The 22,962-nt window shown below is 32.9% G+C and overlaps 1 protein-coding gene and 1 non-coding gene across 2 annotated transcripts; both read right to left on the minus strand.

Annotated features, from left to right (window-relative positions):
• Positions 1–16,942: 16,942 nt before the first annotated feature.
• LOC101976715 (olfactory receptor 9K2) lies at positions 16,943–17,914 on the minus strand. Its single transcript, XM_005342232.2, has one exon. It carries the CDS (start codon positions 17,882–17,884, stop codon positions 16,943–16,945), a length of 942 nt encoding a protein of 313 aa, XP_005342289.2. The 5' UTR covers positions 17,885–17,914.
• Positions 17,915–19,264: 1,350 nt separating this feature from the next.
• Positions 19,265–19,373, minus strand: LOC120888749 (U6 spliceosomal RNA). Its single transcript, XR_005732438.2, has one exon. It is a non-coding gene; the product is annotated as a U6 spliceosomal RNA (small nuclear RNA).
• Between the last annotated feature and the right edge of the window lie 3,589 nt (positions 19,374–22,962).

Raw genomic sequence — 22,962 nt, forward strand, 5'->3', positions numbered from 1 at the left:
TAAATAACCTGCTACAAACAGAAAGGGAGGATACAAAATGTCACAATACCAAGCCAATTGATGGCTCCATGCAAGAAGCCATTGGAAAAATTATACCAGCAATGACACTGTTTGCAAAGATACCAAGTTACAATTTGTTGTAGATTGGTTTGTTGTCTCAGTCCAGGTAAAGCAGTGTCTCAATAGAATAACTCACAGTCCAGATAAATCACAGTCCAGGTCTGCAGGCAGCTAGCTTAAATCACAGTCCAGGTAAGTTCTGCAGGCAGCTAGCTTGATCCGAAGTCTCGTCCAGTTCTCAGCCGAAGTCTCCTCCGGTTCAGCAACACTGGAAATTCGTCCACCCTCATTTTCACCGGCACTGGGATGAAGGCAGGAACTCCGGATGGCTGAAGAAAATCTTGTAGCATTCCACTAAGAAAACAACCTTCTGACCAATTTAGTACATTATCTTAAGGTTTTTTACATTTGAAATAAGCCTTAATAGTGCTCATTACTCATTAGCTTTCAGGTGTGAGAGAACCATTGTAGCTTAGTTATTGGCATTGAAAATGACCAAACATCAGGGACGCTGGTAGTGTCTTCTGCGGGCTGTAGCATCCTGGGCAGCCCCAGATGGCCCTGGGAAGTGTCTGGGACTCAAACTGCCGCTGGGCACAGGGAGCAAGAGCCTGGGTGACTGTGCCTCCAGGTCAGGTCTAGATTTGGGCTCCCTGCAGTGGAAGAGCCGGCTGCCGCTGCCGCTTGCAGAGTACTTGCTGCACTGTGACCCGCTCGTGCTCGTGGCAGCCGCTGCACAGATTCACACACCCTCCGGTAACGAAAAGTATTCAGTAATACCCTTTTGCTTCAACTTTTTTTTTGATAATCCTTTTTTTTTCTTAACTTTCTTTTTCTTTTTCTTTCTGACTAGAGTTCCTGGACTTTTATCAACATATGCCCTAATTATTCTTGGTTCCACTGGGGTGTCTCTTTCCCTTATCAATTTACTTCTCACCCCTTCCATATTTTCATCATAAAGACAATACAATACACTGAGACAAAACAAGACACAAACATACTGTATCAATCTTCTCCATTTTCTCAAAATGGCCATTTTTCCTCTCGCCCTATCTACCTAGGGACGAGCAGATTGCTCCTGTCCTATCTATGGACGGGCAGCTTTTTTTTGTCACTTACCCCCGAGTGTCCCGGGCTCCCCGTAACGGGCCACCATCTGCAGGGGGGGGGGTGACGAATAACTTCTGTACTTTGATACAGCAGGAGAGGGAGCCATTTATTGTAGGACAACAGAGCTATTTATGCATTCCACACAGCTTATCTTAATTAGCATAAACTAGATACATCAGTCAACCAATAAGGAATCTCCACACTTAATAGCTCACTTTTGTTACTTCTCAAACCACTCTGGCATTTTGCCAGGCACCATCCAGACTTGTTTAGGAACTCTAACATTCCCCTGGCAAAATACCAGGTGTTATTTTGACTTGTTTACAGACCTTACAGAAGTCAGAAATACTAAAGGCATTGCCATAAACAACCTGTCAGGGATATAAGGGAGAAAGAAGTAGAAAAATAATATATCTTGGAAGGCTGGAGTCTGAGTTCTATATCATGTGAACTTCTTGTAAAATTTCATGATGGTTTGGTAGATATAAGTGTTGTTTTATGACCTTTGTGCCTTTATTTATTTTTTAAAATGGTAAGTTTTTATCCTTTGAAAAGTGATTTGGCTAGGTGAGTTGTACATGTCTGTGATCCTATAAATTTAGGGGACTGACGCAGAGAATGTTCACTTGTTTAAATCCAGCCTCAGCAACTTAGTGAGACCCTTTCTCAAAATAAAAGATAAAATGGGCTGTGTTCAATCTCTGCTATCAAAATAGATAGATAGATAGATAGATAGATAGATAGATAGATAGATAGACAGATAGATAGATGATAGTTAAATTAATGGAGATAGTTCAGTCTTAAATCACCCCTGAGTTGCATCCACAGTGCGAAAGAAAGAAAGAAAGAAAGAAAGAAAGAAAGAAAGAAAGAAAGAAAGAAAGAAAGAAAGAAAGAAAGAAAGAAAGAAAGAAAGAAAGAACGGTAAATTGTATTGCCATAGATATTTCCATAGAAAGGAATGAGAACATACAGCTTTGAACCCATTGCATTTTCTAGGTCAGAAAACTACATATTCCTCTGTGCTTAGTTTCACCCTTTAGAAGTTAAGAGAGAGATTAAAAGCAAAACACCCTGAAGTCACAAACTACATTTTCATTAAAGAAAAAAGTTATGGTTTCTATTGAAGAAACTTCAATTACTTGCAGATGTGGAAGGTTCTTATTTTAAAAACATATATTACATTATTGTTACATAGTGAAAAAGTTTTTTAACATGCTTCACCTTTATTGTGTATCTATTTTCTTCTTAAATAACTCACTCCTTTTTGTTTGATTGTTTGTTACTGATTAAATCTGTGAAGAAATGTGGAAGGAGATATGAAAGAAGACATCAATAAGTACAGGAGGGGTTCATGAGAGCATCAAAACAATAAACATTTCCATAGAAATTCTTCACAGACCAGAGAAAATACTTGAAGAAACTTTAGTAGCAGATGATCTATAATAAATAATTAAGGGTGAAATACTTTGCTTTTCATTTGCCAATATTAAATAAGATTAATAAAATTGTGAGCATTTATACAACTTTTATGTTTAATAAGGTGCATGTGATTTTCAGTCTTAAACTATTTTAAGAACTTAGTTGTGTAACACATGATATATATCTCCAAGCACTTAACTCATCATTCCAGCTTTCATATATGATATGGTTTATGTTATTCAATCCCATTTTCTTTAACCAATTACATCAGAATGACTTCTTATTTCTCCTTCAAAGATCAGACAGATCCCTTTAATTATTCAAAATGAAAATGAATAGTGATATTTAATATTTGTTAAATAAGAGGCAACAAAACATGGTCAGGACTTTCCAATTCCTTCTTAATGCTTACCATCAAGAATAATATTAACAATGATCCTCCAATATATGTGGGCAATATATTTGATGCCCAATGTGAAAAAAAAAATTCTCACTAAAGAATCCATTATGTTTTAGTGCCTCTATCAGAGCTACCAATCTAGCAGGTTCTGGTCAGGGATGAAGGGGGATAAGAAAAATAAAAACTCACAGATGCATATTTTGAGATAATAGCTGGGGTCAGGTGGAGTGCTGCTCTCTGATGGAGAATCAGGTTTAAAGAGTTATGCCAGCAATTTTTATTTATATATGTATCATTATTAGATTTAAGACTATGCAAGTATTATTCTTTGTATTTAGGAAATTTATAGCATTAGCAACATCATGCAACTTTCTCAATGTTGCATTCTACAGTTGCAATGTGCAATAATAGAAGCTTTGTGTAGCTCTCAAGAAAGTCTGTTGTCTGAAGTTACTGTTAGGCAGGCAGGTTCGGGAGCAGTGGAGCTGGTGAAACATTGTGATTGTCTAGCAAGAAAGTTCCTCTATTCCCAGGAGTTGTGTGCCTGACATCAAGGTTGAGGCTAATAAGACTCTAGCACAGAGCCTCCTTATGGAGGACATTACCATAGCACCTAGGTATCCTGCACTTTTGCACAGAAACTTTCCCAGACACCACAGCCATGAGGTCATCAGAGACCCCAATCTCAGACACTGCTCTGCTCTCCCATTCTTTATCCTTATCTTTAGAGACTGTGATAAGACACATTGGTTCCATTTGATTTCTGATATCTCTCTCTCTCTCTCTCTCTCTCTCTCTCTCTCTCTCTCGTTTGTAATAATTTTTTTGTTTTTGCATGGGGTTCACATCTTTCTTAGCAATGCAATAACTTAAATGCTACTTTTAAAAACTATCAGAGTCTAGGTTAACTCATTAGAGAATAGTCTAATTATTTAATACAATGTGTGGGAAACTCTAGATTATCTTTATAACCACACTAAAATGCACTCCTGGCATTGCTTAAGCATTCCAGGCTCTGGGCCATGCCATGGGAGTTGGTTCCTTTGAGAATGTCTGTCAGCATGAATAAAGCAAAAATTCCTCAGGAGCACTGATTGAGTATTTAGAAGACTTATTAGAATCCATTTTTTACTGTTTATCACAATAATTTAGGTGACTTTCTGTAGATAAATAAAAATAATTTATATTTATTAATTTTGGTAATGATGGGCAAGTTTAATTCTGTGCATTTGTAGCAGTGCATATAAAAACAACCCATGGGAAAAAATAGTTTATCAAATAACATGTGATGATTATTTCATATATATTAACACTCATATATGTCAGGGATCATACTTTTATTCCATTAATTAGCAATCTATAATTTAAACAAGAAAGGAAGGGGAAGTAATAATAAAATTATCTTATCTAAATGTGCTTAATTTCGCATTTATGACATAAAGCCATTTTTTTCATAGAAAGTATTTGTGCTTTTCTGTTAAAGAGGCATAGATTTAAAATACAAATGTACCATGCAATGAATTTGTTACTTTGAGTTACTCAATTTCATTAAGCTTTAGTTTCTCTCTTGAAAAATGTAGTTGGAATTTTAGGAGTATTTTTGATAATTAAATGAATTATATAAGCAAATGTGCTCCATAAATGATGTGACACTTAGATTCTAAGAGTAGATGTGTTAATTATTTTATTTTTCTTTTAGCCAGAAATAATTCTCAACTCTGGAAAGTGAATTTGTCATACTTGTGGTTTACTAAATGCACAATTTATTCCAGTGACTGAAAACTTATATTTTATCTCAATTCATATAAAACAATATGAAATTGTTGTTCTTAAAGCTAAAAAAAGTATTGAACTTCATAGATATGTAATTTCCTTTAATTCATATAACTAGCAAATGTCAAATATAATCTCAGACTATCCAAAAGTAAAGTCTATATACTCTTAAGCACAGTATTACAAGTTTGTATTTAATTAAAATCACAGAGATACAGATAGTGATTTCTAGGTTTTATCAATGGAAAATGAATAACCTAATATAATAAAAAATACTAATCATTTTATATATTTTTAATATATTATTTTAAAATATAACACAAATATATTCTATTTAATATGATTGAATGTAATATGATTGAATGCATGTTATTGCAACAGTGCTGAAATTTGAGTCTTCTTCTGCCTTCTATATGTTCAATTTACCTCTGATTTTCTTGTAACTTCACTATTACTCAGAATGGCTATTGAACAGTAGAAATATTAAACAATGCCATTAACATAATCTAGTAAAACTAGCAGTTCTAAAGTTCTAAAAAATGTTCCCTCTTTCATCAATGCTTTTGGCCATCAATGTTTTTATCTTTATTTTTCCATTTATTCAGAGTGCATCTATTTCTTTGGCTTTGGAGATTAAGAAACAAAAATATAAAATACAGAAAATATCAGAATGTGTTTTAAAATTATTTAGCATGTTTTATACATAAATTGTGTGAAGCATGAGCTACTTAATGTTTTATCCATGTTATCTCCACTGGCTCAAGGGACTCATTCAGTGAGTAAAAATCGGAAGAAGAATGTGCACCATACTCAAAGGACTATAAGGCATAATATAAATTAGAACTGAATTTCAAAAAGGGAGCTGGGGAACAGTGTCCAATGAGACAGAGAGAAAAATGATAATAAGAAAATAACAATGTCAGGGGAGCCGGGATATAGCTCAGTTGGTAAGGTGCTTGCTTCACATGCACAAGGTCCTGGGTTCAATACCAGCCCCACCAAAAAATAAGAATAATACAACACAAAGTCTGAAAATTTTTTTCCCTTGATGATATTTTCTGGGATAGAGATAGTAACAAAATACAGAATCTTAATTCCTACTGTGATCTCTACTTAATGTCCATGACACTTTTCAAATTGAGGAACTGCTATATTTTACTAAATGTATTTATTATATTCATTATTTTTAATCTGTCTTCATTTAATAATTTTAGCTATCATAATAATGTTCATAATTTATATATTTTCTTGTTTATTCGATTGCTCATTAGCACTAAAGATTTTTTTAATTCATTAATGCTGTAATTTATATGTTAAGTATAATATTTTAAACTAGTATCCTCTCTGAAACAACTGTAATATAGTAATGCTTAAAAGAAATAATAGTCATATTTAAAAGAAATGAAATGATAGAATAAAAGCAAAAAATAACAGTACACAATATAAAAATATGGCAAAGACTGTTTTTATTTGTTTGTTTTTAAATCAGGTTATTTTATTGGCTATTATTGCTCAATAATCTTAAGTAACTGAATTCTTAAAGCATCAATATACATATTTATAAAAAGGACATAACCTCTTCTAAATTGCCACATAACTGTGATGATTGAGTAAGATATGATACAGAACAAACATAGTCCAAAAAAAGATATGAAATAGTGTGTTTTGTAAAATAGCAATTCTTTTATAAATAATTCTTTTCTAAAAGGAACAACAATAAAAATAAATAAATTTCTCTCAGATTTGCATGTTGCATAAGAGCAATGGTGGCAACCTAAACATTCATTTTTTATATACAGATTTGAAGAACAAATATATAAAGGAGAACATATAAAACTGCATAGAACATATACTATCAGGATAACTAGGAAATACAGAATATATTCCAATTACTTCTAAGGGGAAAAACAAATGCCCAAGTCCATTAGTGTCTGGAAATAATTGGACACATGCATAAAACAGCATGAAAATAGATTGTGACAGACATTAATTTCAGAGTTCATTTAAATTTAAAAAGGAAACTGTATGCTTGTGACTGAAAAAAGAAACTTTTAGATTATTAAAACATCATTGAAATATAAAATATTTTCATTATAAGAATAATTAGTGGGACTGGGGCTGTAGCTCAGTGATAGAGCACTTGACTAGCATGTGTGAATCACTGAGTTCGATTCTCACTATCACATATAAACAAGTAAATAAATAAAGATCCATTAATAATTAATAAAAAATACAAAAAAAAGAATAACTAGCAAAGTCATTTAAATTCTACAGTATCTGGTATTCTATTCAGAATTATAAGTCAACAATTACATAGAACCCACAGATAGATCTTCACACATGCTAGGCAAATGTCCATTGGTTGATTTAAATATCCAGCCATAAAAATCAGTACAAATTTGTATGCGAGATATATTTCTATTTTCTTTTTTGCTTTTCCAATGGATAACCAATTTCCCTAACATTGTTAGGCTTCATATAATAGTAGAGTCTGGAGAGGGAGCTACACAAGCATGCTATGCTCTACCCCAGGATTTTCACAATAAGATCCATATGCAGTCTTATAGCTGGAGATGGAACTGAATCTATTGAAATATAACTTTGAGCTGAGACATTTATCTTTATCACTTTTCTGGAAAAAAAGTTTCTTTTTTGCAAGGGCTTTGGCTTCTTATCATTTCAGACCATTTCTTTTTAAAAAGAATATTTTAAATATTATTTAATTTAATATTTAAATATATATTAAATAATATATAATATATATTAAATAATATTTAAAAATTAAATATTTTTAATATTCTTTTTAAAAAGAATATATTTTTTGTTGTAGGTGGACATAATACTTTTATTTTGGTTTTAGGTGGTTCTGAGGATCAAAACCAGTGCCTCACATGTGTCAGGAGAGAGCTCTACCACTGAGCCCCAGTCCCAGCCCCTAAAACTGCGTTTTGTAAGGCTACAAATATACTCTTCTTGGATCTGCTTTTTCTTGCTCCCTACCTATCACGAGGTAACATACCAAAATATGAAGCAATCTTTACATGAATGATTCCTAATTTCATTTTTGTAAACTACAAGTGCTAATATTGCCTTAGAAAATTGAATGTTTCATTAAAATCTATGACTTCATAAGGAGAAGAAACAAAAGTACAAAGTAACAGAGATTAACATTCTCTAAAGAGCAACACACAAAACAATGAATGGGCAAAGTTTTTCTATTTTAGGGAAAAATTAAGAATTCATTCTGATCATTTAGAATAGCCTAAAACAATCCCCATTAGTCTACATTATAAAAGATGTAAGATTTATCTTTAAGGTTTTATATTTCCCCTGACTGATAACATAGAAAACTTGGTTATGATTATGATAACTACCATTTATTCATTCAATCATTCTTTTGGAATACTTCTTATGTGTTGAGTTTAATCTTAGTTTATAACTTTTTACTCTTATTAAAAGTAGTGAGAATTTTACATTATTTTTAAATCTCAGATTGACTTCCCTAACTTCAATACATATAATATTTCTCCACAGGTTATCTTATTACTCATTGGTTTAACCTGAAAAGTCTTCATTCATATTATTATTTTGAGACTTTTATTTAGTTGGTATTTAACTCAGAGCCCCGTATATTTCAAACTCAATGAAAATTTGGATTGATTATTGTTTCTTATTCAAAACATAAGATTACTATGATAAGAAAAAGTGAAGAAGTAGAGTGCAGAATAAAAAAAATCAACACAAAACCTATATTAAATTCTATGTACATCAAAATAATTTATCAAAGGTAAAAATCCAGAACTTGAGTAATATGCCACAAAATGCTGATATTTAATTACAATTATTATTGTAAGAATATATGATGCTTGTCCATAGGCCTAAATCATTTGTAATCATACAGTACAGAGGACCTGTTAAATGAAGACAAGTAGAAAACTTGCTATAATGTATACGACTGTTTATATCTTAACTTGATTTTTATCTGCAAAGTTCCTATTTCCCAAGATTATCTCCACAGTTTCCAGGAGGGCCTGACTGTGAAAGGGTATTACTAAACCAGTTCAGATTCCAATATCACACATATCATATCAATTTTAAGCAATAGCTTAAAATTGAGAATATAACATTTTATGTGCTTTCAAAATTTTTAGCAGAATCTTCCTTTATTTTGACATTTTCCATAATGGATTATAGGAACATGCATAATATAAGTAATTTAATGTAGTAAATTGAGATTAAATACACAATTTACAATAAGATATAACTGAAGAGAGGACTGATGGTGGATTAGAGTAAGGGTGCACTCTCCAGTTGCTCCTCAATTTGAGATTCCAGCAGCAGTATTGCTTTTTGGTGAGGTGAATGCCAGAGGAAATTTACTGATATTCAGCCTTGGACAGGAAAACAATCATAGGGACAAAGACATTCAGAAGTTTTGAATGTAGAGAAATAAATAATACATTAGAGATATGCTAGCTTTGTTAGCATTAGCATCAGTGCCATAGTTCACTGCCGAAGAGAGGGATAACCCAGGCAAAAAAAGAGGAGAACCTTTGGAATAGAGAGGGATCTTAACCAACTCAGAGATAGTTGTCAAATTGATAATACAAAAGTGATCAGAATGTCTTGACTTTTGAGTGGAGAGTCATGTTGAGAACCATCTACAAGTGGCCAGGCAGGAGTTTGCAGAGGTGGGAGATTAGAAGTTCATAAAGGGTGTCAAAGAGTATCTCCCAGCACACTCTGTTGTAGGATCCAGAATGTGCCTGGACCAGTGTGACTAAAACACTTTACAAGAGGATTATACCCAGAGAAATTCAGGTTTGAGATATAGAGGAAACAGAAGCTGAGTTTCTGATGTTGCTGGAGGCCAATGCAATCAGCTGGGAAGAGACCAGAAAACTGGACAAACAGCCATACTTGCACTCCAGGCCTGATCTTGGGAAAATTCACATTCATGGCAGTGGAGTAAGTGAGAGTTGTGGAGGGTTACTCTGAGAGTGGCATTTTAACAAGATTCTTGGGCCCCAGACATCTGACAAAGATTGTTCTCCGCCCGGCAATAGTGCATGTGAATCTATCTCATATATCTTCTGACAAAGATCCAAATGCTGGCCAGAATTAAATCCCATTTAGTGGGACTTCCCATTTAGAGCCATAAATAATTCATGATCTAGGAGTTTGTTGATATATTTCATCCAGGTAAAACTTCAATTTTTAGTATCCTTTTAAACTTCTGTTAACTTTTCAAATATTTCAAATTTTATTTTGTCTTCCTACCTCATTTTCTCTGCACTTAAGGGACCATAATTTTACTGTCTGTTTGAATTATTTAATTTATATAATTCCTGTCTCTCATCATTCATGTTGTGGTGGTTATTTATATGGTGAACTTCGTAGTTGACAACTTCTGTTTAATGTTAGATCTAGTTCATAGCTGTTTATTGTTAATGATGATGTTAAAGCTAAGCCCACCATTTTCATATGACAATTGTGATAAAGATGTCATAGTAAGCATTAGACATGTATTTTAATCTGCTTATTGGTTGTTACCCTTATTGCTATTCTTTGTTCCATGTTTTTATAAGAAGGGCTTGGAAGTAATTGAGATACTACAAAATCACAGCATAGAGATCCTGCTGCTGAGATACACTCACAACTGAATCAAGTAACAATATATTTCATTTCATTCATAAACTATCTCTGTTTAAGCTCTAACAATACTTCACCACATAGAATAGAAAACACACATCGATGACCAGACCTTAAGTAGGAATAGCTAGAGGGGACTCCATCACATCTCACTTCTTCACATGTATTCAAACAGTAAAAACAGAAAGAATTCCCAAGAATAAAAATGAAAACTATATACCAAAATTATGTATGCGTAAAAAGGAATCCGAATCCATCTCAATAGATTCACAAGTCCCAAACTCCTGAAAACATGGAGAAAGAGGCAAACAAGTCTCCCTCCCCTATCAAATGTACAATCTTCCAAGAAAGGAATCCATGAATATAAAAGTGGATGCAATTACAGAAAAAGATAAAAATTTGATTATTAAAATGTTCAAAGAGCTAGAAAAAAGATCTAAGGAATGAATTAAGAAAGCAAATACAAAAGATAATGGATTATTTCAATAAAGAAATAGAAATAATGAAAATAAACCAATCAGAACGTGAAATGAAAAACACAATGAATCAAATAACAAATTTACTTCACCCTGTCACTAACAGATTAGATTACTTAGGAAATAAAATTTCAGCCTTGAAGACAGAAAATCAGTCCTTTAAGACAAAGAAAGTAAATTTGAACATTCAGCATGCAATAAAGGAAAAAAGAACAGACCATGATCAGAGTATACAAGAACTCTGGCACAATATCTGGTACAAATCATCCAGACCAAATTTTGAAGTCAGTATGATAGAAAAGAATATTAAGATACATGCTAATGGCATTAAGAAACTTTAAGTGAAATAATAGGGAAAAAAAGTTTATCCTAAGAAATGAGATGGTCATCCACACATATAAGGCATTTAGAACTCTAAATAGACAAGATCAAAACAGGACCTTTCCAAAACACAGCATATAGAGATCTCATGAAATACCTTCCATGTTTTTGGATAGGCAGAATTAATATTTTCAAAATGGCCATATTACCAACATCACTGGACATATTCAATGCAATACCTTTTAAAATACCATTGAAATTCTTCATAGACATAGAAAAAACAGTCCTAAATTTATTTGGAAAAATAAAAGATCCAGAATAGCCAAAATAATGTTGACAAAGAACAGTGGTGATGGATTCATCACAATACCTGTTCAAAAATTATACTACAGACTTCCAAAAACAAAACAACTATGGTATTGGTAGTGAAACATGAAGACAAATAATGAAAAAATAGAACAGAACATAGATAAATCCACACAGATATAGTTATCTGATATTTGGCAAAGTCGCCAAAACATATGTTGGACACAAGTTAGCCTTTTAAACAACTGGTGCTAGAAAGAATGAATATAGATATGTCATCTGAAAATAGGAAAAATTCAAATTCTTTCTTTCTTATCTATAGCTTTGTGGTTTTGTCTCTCTGTGTTGTATTCTATTCCATTGGTCTATATCTGTTTTTTTTCAGTTTCAGGTTCATAGTCATTTTTATTATTATTATGTCCCTAGAATATTTAATCATTTTAAAAGAGGAATTAGAGGTGATAAAGAAATAAAAGGATATTTTCTGTGTTTCTTGTCCTCAATTCTATTTATGTGGTGAATTACATTTATTGATTTGCATAGGTTGAACAAAACTTGCATCCCAGGAATGAAAACTTTTTGATAATTGTCTACTATATTCTTAATGCATTTTTAATTCATGTGCTAATATTTTATCAATAATTTTTACATTGTTCTTCAGCAGGAATTTTTCCTGTGATTTTCATTCTTTGATATGTTTTTGTCTGGTTTTGGTATCAGAGTGATACTGTTATCAGAATAAATTTGGAAGTGTTCCCTACATTTCTATTTCATGGAAAATTTTGAAAAACATTATCATCAGTTTCTCTTCAGAGGTCTGGCAGAACTCAGCTGAGATTCTATCTGGTCCTGTGTTTTTCTGTTGTTGTTGTTGTTGTTGAAAGGGTTTTAAATGCTGCTAATGTCATTGCCTTATATTGGTCTGTTTAGGTTTTCTATATCCTCATATATTAATTTGGGCATGTCATGCATCTGGAAATTCCCATATCTACTACATTTTCTAGTTGTTTGGAGTGTAAATTTTAAAAGGTTTCTAAAGATCCTCTAGATTTCTGAAGTATCTTTGGAGTTACCTCCTTTTTCTTATCTAATTTCATTGATTTGGATATTTTCTGCCTTTCTTTTGGTAAGTTTAGCTAAGGCTTTTTCAATTACATTTATCTTTTCAAATAACCAACACTTTTTGAACCTATATTTTGTATTTTTTCTCAATTTTATTAATTTCAGATCTTACAATTATTTCTTCTCTTCTACTGATTTTGGAATGAGTATCTTCTTGTTTTTCTAAGGATTTGAGTTGTACCACTCAGTTATTTAGTGGAATCTTTTTGTTTCTTATCTAAATACTCAGTGACATAACTTTACTCTTAACACTTCTTGCATACTATTTCTGAGATTCTGATATGCTGTTTCTCTGTTCTCATTTGTTACCAAGAATCACTTTTTCTTATCTCATTGCTTTTATATATTTTTCTCACTTAAATTAATATGGTTCAATCTCAATATGTTTATGTAGTTTCTCTCTATTTATTTCTTTCTCACCTCTAATTCCTCTTTTAAAATGATTAAATACTCTAGGGACATAATAATAATAAAAATAACTATGACCCTAAAACTGAAAAAAAAACCAGATATAGACCAATGGAATAGAATATAACACAGAGAGACAAAACCACAAAGCTATAGTAATTTCACTCTTGAAGAAGATGCCAAAAAGACATTATGGAAAAGACAGACTCTTCAGCAAATGGGGCTGGAAAAAATGGATATCCTCATGCAGAAGAATGAAACTAGACCCTTACTAGTCACCTGCACACACATAAAAGGAAACCACCTCCAAATGGATCAAAGACATAGGTGTATGGTGTATGAATTCCAAATTTGCAAATGTTATTTTAAAAAATAGGGGAAAGCTCCAAAACATAGGCAAAGGCAAGATTTCCTGAATATAACTCCTATAGCTCAGAAAATATCAACGATTGATAAATGCAGTGACACCAAATTAAAAATCTTCTGTACATCGAATGAAACAACAGAGTGAAGAGACAGCCTATGCAATTGAGAAAAAATTTGCTCACTATTCTCTCGAAAGAGTATTCATACCAAGAATAGATATAAGACTCAAAAAAAAAAAAAACAATAGAAACAACAAAAATTACAAATCACCTATTAAGTGAGCAAACTAATTACAGAGACATTTAAAAAAAATAGTACAAATGACCAATAATTTTATAAAAAAAATTTCAACATTTTTGAAAATCAAAATTATATCAACATTTGAAGTCACTTCAATCAGAATTGGAATCATCAAGAATACAAACATCATCCAAAATAGTCAAAGTAATCCTTAGCAAGAAGAGTGAAGCAGGTAGCATCACTATACCAGGCCTTAAACAATACTGTAGAACAATAGAAACAAAACAGCATGGTATTATCACCAAAATAGATATGTAGACCAATCATACAGAATAGAAGACACAGAGACAAATCCACAGAAATACAGTAATCTCAGACTAGACAAAGGTGCCAAAAACATATATTGGAGAAAAGATACCCTCTTCAATAGATGATGCTGGTAAAACTGGAAATTCATATGTATGCAAAAACTCAACTCAAAGTGGATCAAGGACCTAGGATTTAGACCAGAAACCCTGGTCTAAATAGAAGAAAAAGTAGGCCCAAATCTTCATCATGTGGGATTAGGTTCTGATTTTATTAATATGAACCCTACAGCACAAGAATTAAAACCAAGAATCAGTAAATGGGATGGTTTCAAAATAAAAAGCTTCTTCTCAGCAAAAGAAACAATCAGTGAGGTGAAGAGACAGCATACAGAATGAGAGCAAATATTTACCACAAGCACATCAGATAGACCACTAATCTAAAATATATAAAGAACTCAAAAAACTTAACACCAAAAAAAAAACCCAATCAATAAATGGGCCAAAGAACTGAACACACACTTCTTTGAATTTGATATACAATTGATGAACAAATACATGAAAAAAATATTCAACATTCTAGCAAATAGAGAAATGCAAATCAAAACTACTCTAAGATTTTATCCCATTCTAGTTAGAATGGCAGCTATTAAAAATACAAACAACAATAAGTTTTGGCCAGGATGTGGGGAAAAAGGCACCATCATACATTGCTGGTGGGACTGCAAATTGGTGCAACAAATCTGGAAAGCAGTATGGAGATTCCTTGGAAAACTCATAATGGAGCCACCATTTGACCCAGCAATCCACTCAGTTTATATCTAGAGGATTTCAAAACACCATACTACAGTGACATAGCCACATCAATCTTTATTGCAGCACAATTCACAATAGCTAAATTGTGGAAGCAACCTAGATGCCCTTCAATAGCTAAATGGATAAAGAAACTGTGATAAATATGCACAATGGAATATTACTCAGCATTAAAAGAGAATGAAATCATGGCATTTGTAGGTAAATGGAGGGAGTTGGAGAATGCTAAGTGAAGTAAGCCAATACCAAAAAACCAAAGGCTAGATGTATTCTCTGATATGTGGATGCCAATCTATAATGGGAATGGGTGGGATAATGGGAATAATAGAGGAACTTTGACTAGAGAAAAGAGGAGACAGGGGAAGGAAGGAAGCATGGGGAGTAGAAAAGATGGTAGAATGATATGGACATCATTACCCTAAGTACATGTATGAAAACATAAATAGTGTGACTCTACTTTGTGTACAACTAGAAATATGAAAAATTGTGCTCTATGTGTATTTTATGAATTGAAATGGATTCTTCTGTCATGTATAAGAAATTAGAATAAATAAAGTTTTAAAAAGAATACAAACAACAATAATTGCTGGTGAGGATACAGGGAAAAGGAAGCTGTAAAAAAGATTGGTTTGAATGTAAATTAGTATAGCCACTATAGAAATAAGTATGGAAGTTCCTCAAAAATGTAAGATTAAAGTACCCATGATCCAGCTGTACCACTGCTCAATATTTATCCAAAGAATTAATGTCAGTGTACCTTTAACTTATTTTCACAGTATAATTCTCAATAGCTAACTTAAACACTTGAAAAAAGACTTGTTAGAACAGTATAATAAAATATAAAAACATTGTTTAATACTATGACATACACACTGGTTTTTTGACATAAAATATTACTGGAGATCAATGAGTTTATAATACACAAAAAATGTATCCCTAGATGTCCATCTATGCTTGAATACATAAAGAAAATGTGGTATATATGCCCAATGGGGTTTTACTCAGCCATAAAGAATGAAATTAACTCATTTTCAGGAAAATAGATGGAACAGGAAGATAGCATATTAAGCAAAATGGGCCAAACTCAGAAAGACAAGTATCAAATATTTTTCTCACATTCAGAAGATAGAAGAAAATAACAGGACAGAAGGAGACTATTAGGAAAGAGAGAAGAATTTGAGCAGGTAAGGTAAGGAAAATACTGTATAATGAAATTGATAAAATGATGTTATAGGTATGTACAGATGTGCCACACTGAAACCTACTCTTCTGTAAAATTAATATGCACTAGTGGAAAAATATTTCCCCCAGGATATTTCTTAGAACTTTTTTATATCTTTATTTCTTACAGAGTAAATAAAAAGATTAATGTGGGAATGATCAGCATATACAATATGGGGGCCACACTCTGTTTTGATGACTCCCTTCATTCCTCTTTCAATTGTTCCTTGGCAATAATTAACACAGACAAAATTATAAATATCTGAATAAGGGAATGAGTGTTCAAAAGTATTTTGAGTTTTTATTTCCCTTTCAGTTTTTTAATTAGGATCCAGTAACTAAGTGCTTCAGAGTATCCAAAATTTCTGGCATGCTAGAAATCAAACTTTCGAAGTTAATTTATGTAGTGAAGCTATCTATAGTTGGATCATTACTATTATTATTTCCTTGGTGTGTAGCACATATAAAATATTTAATCAAGGTGAAAATTTCATTACCACTACATATACTAATGGAACTAGCTATATGGTTGAAAAAATATAGTATTTAAAAAATAGGCATCTGTGAATTACCCATAATTGCAGATACAAGGAAGGACAAGCCCAAAGACACATACTAGTTAAAGATTTGTTTGAACAGTATAATAAAATATGAAAACATTGTTCAACAGTATGGCATACACATTGATTCTGTGAAATAAAATGTTATTAGAGATCATTGAGAGGGTTTATCCTGAAAATAATTCCCTAACTTCCAGAGCATCTCTCATATCCAGGATTTTCAGGATTAATGATGTCCAAGAGGGGAAGAAGGACCCTTGGGCAAGGATACATCACCTGGAAAATGCTACTAACAGTACTTTTGTCATTTTAAGGAGAATAACATTAGTGATCACAAGAGTTATGAAACAAATAGCCACAATACAACTGTTTGAGCAGAAATAAGAATCATAGAATACCATTTTTCTTTCCTAGAAGTTTTTTAAGAGCCTCTTTGACATCTTTGTTTCTCAGGGAGTAAATCAAAGGGTTCAACATAGGTGTGACTAGGGAGTAACATAAGGAGGCCACTTTGCTCAGTTCAGGAAACCTGTCAGGGGTGAGGTACATGAAGATGACAGCCCCATACAGCACACTCACAACTCCTAGGTGGGAGCTGCAAGTGGAGAAGGCTTTCTTGCGGCCCTCGGCGGAGCGAATCTTTAGAACTGTGGACACAATATACATGTAAGAAACAATAATGACTATGATGGTTGGCAAGATAATGATGATAGATAAGGTAAAAGTTACCATTTTCTGGACAAAAGGGTCAGAACAAGATAATCTCTGAAGTGGGCGACTGTCACAATAAAAGTGGTCAATGGTCCGAGAAGCACAAAAGGACAAATTAAATGTTGTGCTAGTTAGAAGAACTGAGCTTACACAGCCAAAAAAATAGGACCCAGCCACCAACTGAGTGCAGAGACGTGCTGACATCTGAACAGAATAGAGGAGTGGGTTGCAGATGGCAATGAAGCGATCATAAGCCATGGCTGCCAGGAGAAATCCCTCTGTCACAATGAAGAGTGAAAATAGAAAGAGCTGGGCCACACAGCCTGCAAAGGAGATGGACTTGCTTTCAGACCAGAAGTTGGTCATGGCCTTGGGTGCAATAACAGATGAATAGAAGAGATCAACAAAAGAGAGGTTGCCTAGGAAGAAATACATTGGTGTGTTCAGCCGGGGGTCAGTTAAGATAACGGTCATCATCCCAATGTTCCCTAGAAGGATCATGACATAGACAAGCAGAAATATCAGGAAGAGGAGAAGATGGAGTTCTGGGCTGACCTCAAATCCTATGAGAATGAAGTCACTAACTTCTGTGTGGTTGTTTCTTTCCTGGTCAACCATGGCACAAACCTAAGGAGAGGCATAAGGCAAAACAAATCTCTTTTTGATTATAGTATTTTAAGTGTAGAAATAGAATATTTACAGGTGAAATACTGCACATGAAACTATTTTCATATAAACAAACAAGAGTTTGCATTCAATATCCCTAGGCTGCTGAAATTATAATTCTATATTGGTCTTTGTATTTAAATCAAAATGTATAAGGCATTTTAAGAAGAAGTAGATTTTAATCATTTCATTTTTGTACTTCTTTAATTTTGTCATAATTTACAGCTAAAGAATTATCTCTATCTAACATAGCAGTATTATATATATTCTAAATTAGGAATATTATATATAATCATACCATGTTCTCTTTAGCCACTATTTTATAACAATGTCAGTATTTGAATCATCACATTACAGTAACAAACAATTTAAAAAATATTTTTACCTTGTTTTGCTTTGATCCATTTAGTTTCCTTGTTAGAAGTATAAAAAATGATTTATTAACATATTCAATTTTGTTGCATCAAACAAAATTTAAAGCTAGTAAAGCTAAATAATGTAGAGATATTTTAAAAATAAATGAATGAATTTCCTAAATAAATACATTTTATTTTCTCCTTAAGAAGTATTCATTTTCATTAGTATTTGATTAATTTAAAAATTTCATAATCTCTTGGCTCTCTTTTTAAAGTGGGTCAATAAACTGGAAAATAATTCAGTTCTTCCACTGCAAGGGATGTATTTCTAACAAGGCTGAGTCTATTAAGTTAAAGGGATCTCACTCTGTAGTCAAGGCAGGCAAAGTCAAAAATCTAAAAAAAACAATTTTTTTGAATTCTGGTATATTTATGCATCTTAAAATGAGAAAAAATGGAATAACCATGGATATTTAAGGACCTTTCCAATCTTGTGTCATCCAGGTTCCATGATTATCTGCCAGAATAGAGGTTGTCTTTGAAGGATTTAGTTATTTTTATTCTATAAAACTTTTTTACAAAGTATTTCATCATAAAAGTTTTGCTCATCTCTGATGGAGTCCACTGAGAGAGGAATAATCATAAAGTCACTTACATGCAGGCTCTTGGGCTATTGTCCATGAGGACTTCAGAAGCCTCACATATAAACAAAGAGTATAAGATATAAACAAAATAGCCTAATAATAATTAAAGTACAAAGTTTTTTTTTTTTTTCCATGTCTGGTTGCATGTATCCTTTGAGAATTCTCTCTGGACTTTATTGAACAGAAAATCTTTTCGGTTATTTTCACAGCAAATATTTGATAAACAAAGAGAAATAGTTTAAAGAGTTTGTATTATTTAAAAATTATTTAAATTTTGTGGCAAACTACTTTTGAATATAATTTAAAAGCCCATTATTTTCCCTGAATTTTTGAAATATTTTTTAATTGAATGTTTCACAAATTTGCATATCATCATTACACATGGATCCTGACAACATTCTCTGTATCATTTCAATTTTAGTATATGTGCTGCCAAAGCAGAAAATCTTTAATATTTCTTGTTGACTCATCTATTTCTTGATATGGCAAATGTCTTTTAAATCACAAACTCAAAATCAAATGTCTTGCTTATTCATGCTTTTCTTTACTTTAATACTAAATAATTCAAAAATATAATGAAAGATATGATAGCAATCAATACAGTCATAAAAAATTCCTCAGTAAAAATATTTCTAAGTGATCAGAATCTATGTGTAAAAATTCCTTAGAAAATACTGTGTAACTGAGACCTGGATTAAAATCACAAGTCATATTGGTTTTTTTTATTTTTTATTTTTTATTTATTTTATTTTATTTTTTTTTTTAGAGTGAGAGAGGAGAGGGAGAGAGAGAGAGAATTTTTAATATTTATTTTTTAGTTCTCGGTGGACACAACATCTTTGTTGGTATGTGGTGCTGAGGATCGAACCCGGGCCGCACGCTTGCTACCGCTTGAGCCACATCCCCAGCCCTCATATTAGTTTTAATGAGTCCAATAGTCTAAGTCTTTTCCCCATAAATATTCCCATAAGTTAATTACAAGGCTATTTTAGAAAATTATTTTTAATTAAAAATATTTCTTCAATTCTCTAAAAATTTTTCAGTGTGAAGAGAAGGATATTGACCCACAGGAGCCCAGTCTCTGGCACAGGACAGCCCTTTCTGACCAGCAGACTACCCCAGGAGCCCAGATCCAGCCCAGATCTGCCCACACCACCCTGGTGGGTCCCAGGCTCACTGTACAATTGGGTTCATCACCTCCGCTGGGGGCAGACACCCACCTGAGCCCAGTTTCCAGCACAGGACCACCTCTTCCAACCAGTAGACTACTGCAGGAGGCCAGACCCGTCCCACATCCACCCCCACCGACTTGTGTAGGACCCAAGTCCAGAGTTGGTCTGAGTTCCTCCCCTGGGAGCCTAAGCCTAACTCACTTCCATCTTGAGACACTGCATTAATCGCCATTAACTTCCCCACACAGTAAATCCTAATTTTGACAGCAGAAAGGGCCTAGAAGCAGCTGCTTCTCAGAGAAGGCATCCAAAAGAGAGTGTGAGGCCCAGCCTTTCAGCCCTATCTCTGTAAGACATTGCTTCCATCTTGGGACACCTTAACTATTATCTCGAGTTACCTCTGCTATTACCATCACCAACTTTAGATGCAGTAATATAGATTGAGGGACACCAGCAGGGTCTGGAAGCCCAACATAGAATTAAGTTACAGACAATTTGCATGGGTACTACAAGAATATAGGGAAGAAACTGTAATATCTCAGATGCACACTGCAAGAAAGGAAGACACATAGACAACATGAGAAAACAAGGGAGTAAAGTGTCCCAAACAAACCAGGATACTGTAATAACAGAACCTATGGAGAGCAAAGTTGATGAAATGTCAGAAAAGGAGTTCAGAAGGTTCATAATTAAAATAACCATAATCTGTGAATTAAAGAACTATCTAACTGAGCAAATATAGACAAAAATTGATCACTCCAATAGAGATAAGAAAGCAAATACAGGTAGCAAAAGATTACTTCAAAAGAGAGATAGAGACTCTGAAAAAAAAATTCAGAAATTCTTGAAATGAAGTATACAAGAAACCAAATAAAAAACTCAATAGAAAGCATAACCAACAGTCTAGATCATGTTAAAGAAAGAATTCTGATAATAAAGACAAAGTATATAATCTGAAAAATAAAGTGGATTACACAGTGAATATAGTAAGAAACCATGAACAGAACATCCAAGAATTATGGGACAGCATCAAAAGGCCAAATCGAAGAGTTATTGGGATAGAGAAGGCACAGAGTTTGAAACCAAAGGAATGAACAATCTCTTCAATGAGATAACATCAGAAAATTTCCCAAGCATGAAGAACAAATTGCAAAAACCAAATACAAGAGGCTTGTAGGACACCAAATATACAAAATTACAACATATTTACACCAAGGCACATTATAATGAAAATGCCTAGCATATAGAATAAGGAAAGAATCTTAAAAGCCATGAGAGAGGAACCCGATCACAACAGTGAGAGATCAATTTGTATCTCAGCAGATTTTTCAACCCAGACCTTCAAAGCCAGGAGATCATGGAACAACATATACCAAGCTCTGAAATAAAATGGATGCCAACCAAGAATTTGACATGCAGCAAAGCTAAGCTTTAGATTAGATGATAAAATAAAAACCTTCCATGATAAACAAAAGTTAAAATTTTACAACTAGAAAGCCTGGACTGCAGAACAACCTCAGCAAAATATTTCATAAAGAGGAAATAAAGAACAATGATGAAAATCAGCAGAGGTAGGTATTAAACTAAAGGAAAATCTAATCACAGGAGAAACCAAGTCATATTAAATACCAAAAATTAAAAAAAAATGGCTGGAAATACAAATCATGTCTCAATAATAAACCTGAATATTAATGACCTAAAATCACCAATAAAAAGATACAGACTAGCAGATTGGACCAAAAAAAAAAAAAAAAGACTCAACAATATGCTGTCTCCAAGAGACTCATCTCAAGAAAAAACATCCACAGACTGAAGATGAAGGGTTGGTAAAAAATCATACCACTCACATGGATGGTGAAAGCAAGTAGAGGTTTCCATCCTCATATCAAATAAAGTAGACTTCAAGGTAAAGTCAATCAAAAAGGATAAAGAAGGATGTTACATATTGCTCAAGGGAACCATATGCCAACAAGAATTAACCATTACAAATATAATTGTAAATATATATGCTCCAAACAATGGAGTATCTACATTCATTAAACAATCTCTTCTCAAGTTTAAGAGTCAAATAGACCACAATTCAATAATTTTGGGTGTCTTTAACACATTTCTTTCATCAGTAGATTAGGATCTTCCAAACCAAAGCTGAACAAAGAAACTATAGAACTCAATAATACAATCAATAACTTAGTCTTCACTGATATATATAGAATATTTCATCCTTCAACTAGAGAATACATTTTCTTCTCAGCATCACATGGAATGTTTTCTAAAATAGACCATATATTATACCACAAAGCAACTCTTAGCAAATATGAAAAGGTAGAGATACTACCCTGCATTCTTCAGATCATTATGGAATGAAATTAGAAATCAATGATAAAATAAGAAACAAAAGATACTCCAAGACCTGGAGGCTAAATAATATACTACTGAATGCAATAGGTTGCAAAAGATATCAAGGAGGAGATTAAATAATTTTAGAGGTGAATGAGAATACAGATACAAAATATCAAAATATCCAGGACACTCAGAAAGCAGTTCTAAGAGAAAAGTTCATTGCATGGAGTTCATTCCTTAAAAGAAGAAAAAGTCAACAAATATATGAGTTAACAACACATCTCAAAGCAATAGAAAAGGATGAACAAGTCAATACCAATAGCAGTAGAACACAGGAAATAATTAAAATCAGAGCTGAGAACAATAAAATCAAAACAATTTTTTTTAAATTGACAGAACAAAAAGTAGGTTCTTTGCAAAAATAAATAAAATTGGTAGATTCTTAGCAATGCTAACCAAGAGAAGGAGAGAGAAAACTCAAATTACTAACATACATGATGAAAAAGTAAATATTACTA

This window comes from Ictidomys tridecemlineatus, chromosome 6, assembly GCF_052094955.1.
Source record: "Ictidomys tridecemlineatus isolate mIctTri1 chromosome 6, mIctTri1.hap1, whole genome shotgun sequence".
NCBI classification, from domain to species: Eukaryota; Metazoa; Chordata; class Mammalia; order Rodentia; family Sciuridae; genus Ictidomys; species Ictidomys tridecemlineatus.